Source organism: Hordeum vulgare, chromosome 3H (genome assembly GCF_904849725.1).
Source record: "Hordeum vulgare subsp. vulgare chromosome 3H, MorexV3_pseudomolecules_assembly, whole genome shotgun sequence".
In the NCBI taxonomy this organism is placed as follows: domain Eukaryota; kingdom Viridiplantae; phylum Streptophyta; class Magnoliopsida; order Poales; family Poaceae; genus Hordeum; species Hordeum vulgare.
The window spans coordinates 480781819-480791509 of NC_058520.1; the positions used below are offsets into that span (position 1 = coordinate 480781819).

Below are 9691 nucleotides of genomic sequence, written 5' to 3' on the forward strand. Positions count from 1 at the left end.
CGGCGGTTTGGCTTGCAGAGAAGCGACAAACCGCTTGAAGGAAACGGGGAATCCGAAGACGGGCGACGAGGGAAGCGAGGCGTGGAGCAGCACGAGGCTGGGCTGGTCGACGAGCTCTCGTGCGGCGGCGGCGCATAACCCTAGCACGTGTGAGGGTATCTCAGAGAGAGAAGCCGCCCGCGCTAGGAGAGCGGTTCGCTCGGGGCAAAGAGTTTTGTTCTGCGAAATGAGATAGGAGGGAAACGAGCGAAGGGAGTAAACCGAACGAAAAAAACAAACAAAGATGAGAGAGGAGACGGAAAAAACCCTAGAACGGAAGTTACCAAGTCCTCTTTTAGGAATAGAGATCATGTCTAAAAAAAACTAAGATCTGATCATTCCTTCCCATCTCGTCGTCTTCTTCTTCCCCAAGCTCTCTCTCCTCTCTGATCCCCTTCCCAAACTCCTTCAATTACTAGTATCCGACATTATTGAGTGAAATTGTGAGCAACGAGGTCTGTCCATCACACTCCCCCAGCTTCACCATCTGCAAGAATCATCTCCCATGCCCTATTAGCAGAGGCGCCGCACTCGCTCTCCCGCCGCCTTTTTCCGAGCATCGTGTTTACCCTTCTGCCCCCCTTTTGCCAATTCCGGATGCGGAACCTGCGGCTGCGCTCCGAATGGCGTCGAGCGGGTCGGCGCGCCCATCCGGTCGTGGATGGATGCCGGCAGCGACCGTGGAGGTTGCTGTCGAGGAATCAGGAGGCGTCGTGTCGATCTCTAGGCTCCCCTTGGCGTAGTGCGGAGCTTTCCGTCGCTTGCCTAGTTGCCCCCCTCATCGATGTCGCCATGAAGGAATCGGTTCTTATGTGACATTGAATCGATCAACGCAAGAGGCGAGATGGCTAAAAACCGCGTGATCTTTATTTGCTACTACTGGAATGAAAATGATAGCACACGCTTAGAAGGTATTCCATTGAACTTCTTAGTGTTGGGCTCTATCTTTCACACAATATATATGTATGCAGAGCAAATCGATTGCTTGTGGTTCTGGTGTTTAATGTCGTGTAGTTTCTGACTCTCGTTGTTGCCAGGTGTTAGAGCTCTGGTTATGCATCAACAGATCAACCGAACTAGGGAAATATTCGATCGGCTTGGTGATCTCATGGTTGTATTGGTGATCTCAGGCCACAGTCTCGCCTCAAAACTTATTTTAGATGTGTTTGAACCAACGGTGGATGTGCATTGTTAGGTTACTTTAGAGCCTGTTTGGGACTGCTCTGCTCCTTAAAATTCAGTTCTGCTCCAGAAAAAACAAGCCAAACGGGGTAGCTCCACGATATGCTGCTCCACAAAAAAACTAGAATCTGGGATACAACTTCAAAGTTTTTATGAAGCTCCTGAGAGGGTGCTCCAGAAAAGACTAGAAGCTGGAGTTGGGGAAAAATTACCCACCATTGCCACCAGTAAGTGGATACCCTTTCATTTCTTTCCCCTCAACCAATCAAATAGATTATTTCCACCAAATTTTCTATTCTTGAAGCTGGAGCTAGATGGAAGCCAAACATTCTCTTGATAGTGCTATAGCTTCTGTATGAAACTTCTACAAAGTGAATTTGACGAAGTGAAGCTGATTTTGGTGAATTGAAGCAGTCCTAAACAGGCCCTTAGACGCAGAAAATATCTATAAAAGGAAATAGATAGGTTCTTCAGTTTCTCTATGGATTTTGATTGTGAGGGAATGATGAGGCAAATCTACATACACGTAGGCAAGAAGCTGAGAACAGATGCCAACTAAGGTGTCAAAAGTAATGGATCATACATACAGAACAAAACCAAGAAAGCATCTCCTTTTGGAGGACCAATGGACCATAGATATGATAAAGACATAAACATGCTTTTGGAGGTACTGCCACAAATCTAGTTCATGCTGAGCTACACGTATGCTAGATTTAGACTATGGAATTTGCATACATCAATGCTATAAAGGAATTTCTGACGGCTTGGTTGCACATAAGCCATAAAGCATGGATAACCTTGATACGTGGAAGCAGATATATGTGATGTGCAGAGATATCTAAATTTTCCCTTGATGCTTCGGGTTTGCTCATTCTATATCTGCAAGAGGACATTAGAGTGAAAACTCAAATTCTGTAGCAAACGATAAGAGTATGAGAAGTTTCTTTCCTTCCATATGCTTAAAACTGCATATAGATTTGTGTAGAGACCTGTACTGGACCTGACTGTCTATTTACTGGATAAAACATCGGAGTGGCACGTTTTTAATTGTATGAATGCAAGCTATCTGTAAACCGACATGATGTGTATGGTAACCCAACATAAAAAACAAGAGAATTTAATGACATAATTTTTTTTATGAATGGTAGAGCCATCAGTTCTAAAAAATACTCCCAAAATAAGTGTCTCAACTTTGTACTAGCTCTAGTACAAAATTGTACTAAACTTGAGACAGTTATTTTGGGACGGAGGGAGTATATTATAGTTAAGGAGGGCATACATGATATGCAGGAAGAGACAGGGCACTAGCCACCTAAATTTGTGTTTTCTCAGAAAACAAGTAGTCACCTGATGTGTCTTTGGACCATATTTAGTTGTAAATGTATTACTCCGTCCGATCCATATTAGTTATCACTGAAATGTATGTATCTAGACGTATTTCAGTGCTACATACATCCGTTTGAGCGACAATTAATATGGATCGGAGGGAGTATTAAAAGTAACTTTTAATGACCTTTACCATATTATTATGTGAGAGCACAATCCTCAATGTGATTTTACAGAAAGAAGGGGGTGCCTGGTGAGGTATCTAATAGCTGAAGTGCGATATAGTTTGGTTGCTCGTTAAAAATGTCATGAGCATGGTGAACAATGGTTTTGTATACAGAAAAACATTGCCACAGGAATGTTCACTGGACAAAGGGAAAGGGATGTCACTGTAGGGGTGGATAGTGAGATTGTGCTTTGGTATCTTCCTGGACCCACTTTGGCGGTCAGAATGAGGGATTTGCAAAAAAATGATATATAAGCAATTTATCCTTCTGTATATGCAAGCATCATTCAGGGACGGTACTGACTGCGTAGCTTGCAGATATAAAATATTTGTGCCCATTTGCTCTCATGACAATGATCAATCCAGGTACTTTTTCCTGAGCTGTTCCCTGTATAGGCTCTCTGGTTATTTCAATTTCTTTTATCCATGCCAGATACTATTATCAAGTTGTGATGCTGACTAGAGGTGAAGAGCAATCATAGGATCAATCATTGAATGAATCTATTTGACTCCTTTTGCGAAAAACTGTTGGTTTTGCCACGTGGTCCAGTGTGCTGAGATCCTTTTTCTATAACAATTGGAAGGAACTATTGCGATTTGCCTCTTTGTCCAACTTTTCTTTGGCTGAGGCTCAAAGTAAGCATTTCGTGGATCTGTTCTAATTCTCCATCGTTCTCTCAGATTTTATCACAAGAACATGTTTGAACTTTGAGGGGCACGAAAAGATATTTATCCGATAACAATGCGACCCATGCCAATTTGTCGCATACAGATTATTATTTTTCCTGAAATCTCAGGACAACTTTACACATAAAGGTCACAGTATCCTATTTTTATTTTTACATGCAAAGCAGTTGGCCTTTAGCTGAACAGGGTACCGATGTAAGCTAATCATATTTTCATCCTTTTTAGGTGAATGAAACAGTTTTTTGTGTTAAGTTGCTTGCCCAATAGATATCAGTTGAACACCAGTTCGATGTTGATAGACACAGAATGAGAACACTGCTTGGCTTACCCTTGTTTTAGTCTTTGACTGTGCTTTTCATATATGAGTTGGTACCTATAGGGAGTTGGAAAAGTTGCCATCTACAGGCTCAGGTCGTGTGGTAGGCTACTAGGTGTAGCTCAAAGTGTTGTTTCTGTTGTAACTTGTGTGGTTTAACAAATTATAGGAACACTAGCTAACTGAATCGTAACCCCAGGCTTAATTAATTTCCTTTTGAACTGGTTCTTCCTTTTTCATCTGATAGAGGAACAAAACAAATTGCACTTGGAACTTCTTCACTCGTTGAAATGTGCGGATGTATTCTCTGACTTCTTGGCAATCAATCATGAGAAATTTTAGCATTTGGGGCTGCAAATTTGTTTGAAGTTCACTCTAATCAAAATGTATTTACTGCATGTAGAGAGGCACTAAAACAATATAATATCTCGCTTTAGATGTGGATATGCCATGTCACTCTACAAACAAATGGTGCTTCCAGCTAACATTTTGAGATCTGTTTGGATGGTGTTTGCTGGGAGATAGCCCATATGCCTTCAAACTGAATTTTGCTTTCCTCTGCTTTGAGCTGTGGTAGTGGTAAACCAGCCTGGAGTGGTTCAAACCCTCACACTTGTTTTACTTGAACCGCTGTATATCTTATGAAGAGCTACAGCCTACGGGAATCCGCATATATTCAAGTCGCTCTCCAAAATGTGGATAGCTTTTGCACACCGTGGCAATCAAATCATCTACGCATGCAAGATGCTAACCTTTGCTATCCAGAGGTTAGAATATCTGCACTTCATGTTTCGTGGGAAAATAGTAACAGCCTCCTCAGCTATATATATGCATCTAAGGTTCACCTTTTCTATATCCGCAGCTCCTACAAGTTATATGTGCATTGTGAAGCTTGCTCTAGCCTGTACGAACTTCACTTTGCCACTTTTCACTCGTTCATTCATATAAATGGATTATTCTAACTTGAGGCGACAAGCCGCGTCTTTGAAAAAGGGCCTCTTTGATCAGGCATGTAGTCAATTCTCTGCTATTTTCTCTCTCAATAATATATCTTACATTTGTTCAGGGAGCTTTCAACCATATATTGCTCATGTTTATTCAGGAAGCCTCCTATTTGTTATCCCATTGTCAGTAGTCTACTTACTTTTCATGTCTTCCTTTGATAAATCACATGCTGATTTAGAAATACACATTTTTATGACAGGGACACCTTGATGAGCAATTTCGTCAGGTGGAGGACTTGCAGGATGAAGCTAGTCCTAATTTTGTGGAAGAAGTTGTCGTGGTGTTCTTTAAAGATTCTGGCAGGCTAATAACAAACCTTGAGCAAGCTCTGTAAGTACCAACTATAGGAATAAGAGCTCCCTTTAGTGAATGAAAAAAAGAAGAGTTAGACCATGCAAATGGTAATGTTAGACATGAAATCACTGCAGGGAGAAGTACCCCAGAGATTTCAACAGGTGGGATGCATACATGCAGCAACTGAAGGGCAGCTGTTCCAGGTAGTTCCACAATTTCTACTAGATATCTTTGTTCACTTGCTTATGATGCATATAGTGCGAAAGTTTCAGCTCATAGGCCTTTAGCTTCATTGCTTCTCATACTACGAGAACCAGCACGACTTTTAGCTTAGCTAAGCATGTAGGGAAGCTGACGCACCTTTTGTAACCATTTTTTCCCCTTCAAATGGCAGATGGAGGCTAACAGTAATTGTCTTTGATTCTCCAGTTTAAGCATTCTTGGTTTGTGCGAAATACCTCGGTCGAGTGCCTTTCTACTGAAATCCCATTACTGCTATAATATAGCGGAGAAACTCATATTGCTATATTTGGATAATTGACTGCTAAATGTGCATGTCTTTGCAAACCAAAAGCTCAGTGTGCAGCTATCCACATTTTGCAAAATCTTAAGTTTCCGAGTTCATTCTGCATGATAAGAGAAATCATGTGCCTAAACAGTTTATTTTTAGTAAAAATATGTTTTATGTATCATTGACATTTGACAACTTGGTGCAGCATCGGTGCTTCTAGGATGAAGAATGAATGCATGTCATTCAGGGATAGCTGTGGGCAACGTAATGTTGAAGGGTCTGTCTTTCACCCCACTCCATGTCGATACATTAGTTCTTCGTGTACTTTATCTCTAATGTTTTTCAGAATATATTTTGACTTGGCAAATGAAAAATCCACACCGCTTTGTTGTTGTTACAAATAAAAATGCGCCATGAGTTTGCTGTGTGGCTGTCGTGTGGTGAAAACAGCCGTTACTTACGCATGTGCTTTATTTTGGTATGCAGTTGCATGGGGTCTTTCCAGAAACTGAAGAGGGAGCATGCTGTCCTGAGGCAGAAACTAGAATCCTATTTCCAGGTAACCCTTGAGGCACCGCCGTGTCAGTCTTGTGTCATGACAGTTGATCATTTCCATTAATTTGCTTATTGATGTATGTATGGTTACCATGCAGCTGTTGCGACAAGCTGGTCCTGCTGGAGCGGCCACTAGACCTGTCATGTAAATACTGGAGAGCTTTTGGCATTCGGCATTCGCAAGGCGCACTGATTATGGAGCAAGTACCCCAGAAATACTATGATGCCAGCCTCTACATCATATCATGCTGGGAGTAGGCGCAACTCTGCCGTCTCTACAACAAATCAACATACCACCCTTAGATATGATGATACTCGTTTATAAAAAAGAAATAAGGAGAGATGAGAGGCCTGCTGGTCGAGCTGCAAGTAAATACGAGCGTAAAAGATGGAATCGAATTTGCTTGTTTCTAATAAAGATGCAGTTTATCGAGCTCTTTGTTCTCTGCAAAACTTTCTTCTGGGTCCTGTATGTTGCAGATATGCGGTGTTTATTTTTTATCAGAAATGCCTGAGCACCCAAGAAACCGCACCGCCCTTGACTCGTACCAGAGGCTAACGCGCGCTTAGCTGCCCGTTCTTCACTTGTGGGATTAACTTGATTTTTCTCAGGCAGTTTATTGCAGTTGGTTGTTCCGTTTTGGATTTATCTATGTTGGCTTGTATTTTAGTTATATGTTCTGGCGGCGTTTTCTTTCATTCGTATAACCTGTTGAGCTTAGGCGAGAGCGAACTTGTTAAGTGCGTGGTTTTGGTCTCTTTACGTGTTTTAGCCTCGATATAAGCCACTTGGAAGCTCTCATTCCATGCCGAACCTATGAAATTGTTGCTATAATGCTCATATGGGCCGACCATGAAGTTCTCGCTTGCTTAGCTTTTGTTCCGGTTGCTCCTCTGCGTAACTTATAAAGAGACGGCTATCACATTTTTAATTTGAAGAAGTTCAGTAAATCAAAAGCAGTTCATGTATTTTTTTTAAACTTAGATTTTAGAAAATGTTGTGAGTTAAAAGAACATGAAAAAATCTTCGTGGATTTCAAACAATGTTCATGAATTTGAAAGAGGTTCGCAAATTTTAAGATGTTCATAACTCTACCAATATTCATGAATTTTAGAAATAGTCATGAATTCTAAAAGCTGTTCATAGTTTTTTAAGTTCATGACTTCTAATTGATATTATTTGTGAATTAAAATGTAAAAACAGAAACAAATAGGAAAAGACAAAACAAGGAACAACCAGGAGAAAAACTATTAGAAGTTCAAAAAAATGAGAAAAACTATTAAAACAAATGAAAATCTATATAACTGAGAGAGAAAAACTAAGAAATACCTTAGCAAAACCAATAAAACATGTCGGCCCAATGACACATACTCTCACTGGCGTGGCCTGTAGCGTCCCAACAAATTCCGACACATAAAGAGGCTGCAAATCTAGGGAGCTTAGCATCTTAACAGATTGGATTAATTATACTCACTCCGTCTTAAAATAAGTGTCTTAAGTTTAATATAATTTTATATTAAAGCTAGTATAAAATTAAGACAGTTATTTTAGGACGGAGGGAATATATATTTCAGCCTCTGACTATGTGAATGATGAGGTCGGTATTGTGACGGATGGTGAATAATGTGTATAGGGCCTCACAGTACGTTTTAGCTTGTCAACTTGGTTTCTGGGTTTGAACTATGTCGTTGTAGATACAGGGTAAGGACATCTGTAACGAGCTTCCCTACTTCGGTCCAAAAAGTTTGGTCGGGTATCCGAAATCCTACATTTTGGTGCCCGTCAAACAACCCCCCCCCCCCTTCTTGCCCCATTTCCAGTTCAGACTGCCAAGGAGGAGAGTGGCCAACGCAAGGCCACCCTCCTCCCGCATTGTTGCCGCCTACCGGTACTTCGAGGAGGATGTCGTCGTCTCCATCCGCCTTGGCGTCGAGTAGCCACGACGGCGGAAGAAGGCTGGCAGCGGTGGATAGTCGTATGTAGGCATGTTGCCGTCCTCGATGTGCTCGGGACGGCCTCCAAGGTGCGGCCGGGGACGCCCCACCATTGGCGTCACCCCTTGAAGTTGTGGCGGTCGCAGAGCTCGACCCTGATGAGGACATGACTACCTTTGATATTATCACAATCATTGTATATGCGTATTTATTTGAAGTGATTTTTGATAAAACTCATGCAATAATTTATTTATGTTATTCGGAACAAAAATACTTCACCTGTTTTTATTTTATGTCTAAATGCAGAATGGCCGAACACTTGTATGAATCACGTGTGATGACAAGGGAAGAGGAAATGGTTGGATGCTATTCAAGAGGTCCTCTCATGTCAAAGGAAATAATTAGTTGATGTTCAAGAAGTTTTCTCACGTCACTTTTAGCCCAAGAGAAGATAGAGTCCAAGTCTTTCACGTTCTCGACTCAGATTCGGACTACACAGACATACATGTACCAAAACGCCTTCAACTTTTTCATCTGAACTCCGAATTGCGTGATTCTTTTTTAGATGCAAAGTAGATTTTACTAGCTTTCGGGCCCAATTGGAATCACCTTCAAATTCGTCCGGAGCATGAAGATATCGACCAAACAAAATAACGTTGCACCAGAATCCGAGTCAAACAACAAGTCCAAAGGTGTTGCACCACCTCCACTTGGGCACATAGACCTTGTACGAACTAGGGTTAGTTTTAGGCTGCATTGGGATGTCCTCCCACCTCCTTGGCCGTCATCCCTTGTTCCTATATAAGTAGATCAACCTAGTAGCTTTTTTGTTGAGATTTGTTTAGTTAAAAGTTAACCATTGCAACTTCGTGTACTTCGTTTGTGTCCAACGACCAGACTAAGACCGCTTTCGGATCCCCACCCTTATCAATACTTCATCTATATTCGCAATATTCAGATTGCAATATCATATTCTTACTTGTTCTTCGATTGCTTGCAGGAATAGACCTTCGTGGTCAGGTTGATGGTGCTCCGACGTGGTCAATAACCTCTTGGAGATTTGTTTAGCGATTGCTAAGGCGCAACGTACTACACGTTCGTAGTCGGATCGTCAAAGTCGTCTCCAACAAATCGATAGCCACCATCTCATCGAAAGATCGGGACACCCTCGCATATATCAAGTGATATATCAAGTGGTATCAGTTTTCAGGTTGTTCGTTGAGAATTTCCAGTTATCCCTAGATTAGATTTATTTTTCTTACCTATTACCCGAGAAAAAATAGTTAGATCTATTCATCCTTTGTCCAAGCCAGTCTGAGCCTTTGCAATTTTATTTTTAGTGTTTGCATAGTTGAATTATTGGTTGCATCGTCGTGTCAAGTTGCTAGTCTTAGCGTCTAGTCTTTTAGAGTTTCGAGTTATGTTCATAAGTTGTCATGCCGTCGCCGCACCATCCTCATCGGTGCTGCCATATACCATCACCACGCCGCCGTCATCCCTTCCTTTGTCACCCACCACCATCCATCAATATTTACCACGTGCTTCATTTGTTCATTGTCGTTATCATACTTGAGGTCATTCGCATCTATGCTTGATCTGTTGGAATTATGCCCTA

The 9691-nt window shown here is 41.5% G+C and overlaps 1 protein-coding gene across 2 annotated transcripts; it reads left to right on the plus strand.

Annotated features, from left to right (window-relative positions):
- The first annotated feature begins 370 nt into the window (after window positions 1-370).
- LOC123444384 (pseudo histidine-containing phosphotransfer protein 1-like) lies at window positions 371-6574 on the plus strand. Of its 2 annotated transcripts, XM_045121078.1 has the most exons (8): window positions 371-950; window positions 1077-4543; window positions 4639-4784; window positions 4981-5111; window positions 5210-5278; window positions 5792-5863; window positions 6073-6145; window positions 6240-6574. In XM_045121078.1, exons 3-8 carry the CDS (start codon window positions 4725-4727, stop codon window positions 6288-6290), a joined length of 456 nt encoding a protein of 151 aa, XP_044977013.1. In that variant the 5' UTR covers window positions 371-950; window positions 1077-4543; window positions 4639-4724; the 3' UTR covers window positions 6291-6574. The 2 variants fall into 2 exon arrangements, with proteins under 2 accessions (XP_044977013.1, XP_044977012.1); XM_045121077.1 differs by having other exon boundaries at window positions 371-4543.
- The last annotated feature ends 3117 nt before the right edge of the window (window positions 6575-9691 follow it).

What these genes read in the sequence shown, in the direction of transcription:
- LOC123444384 (XM_045121077.1), top strand. Translation starts at nt 4,725, where the DNA reads ATGGATTATTCTAACTTGAGGCGACAAGCCGCGTCTTTGAAAAAGGGC. An exon ending in AAAAGGGCCTCTTTGATCAG is followed by an intron (nt 4,785 to 4,980) that starts GCATGTAGTCAA and finishes TTTTTATGACAG; the next exon opens with GGACACCTTGATGAGCAATT. An exon ending in AACTAGAATCCTATTTCCAG is followed by an intron (nt 6,146 to 6,239) that starts GTAACCCTTGAG and finishes GTTACCATGCAG; the next exon opens with CTGTTGCGACAAGCTGGTCC.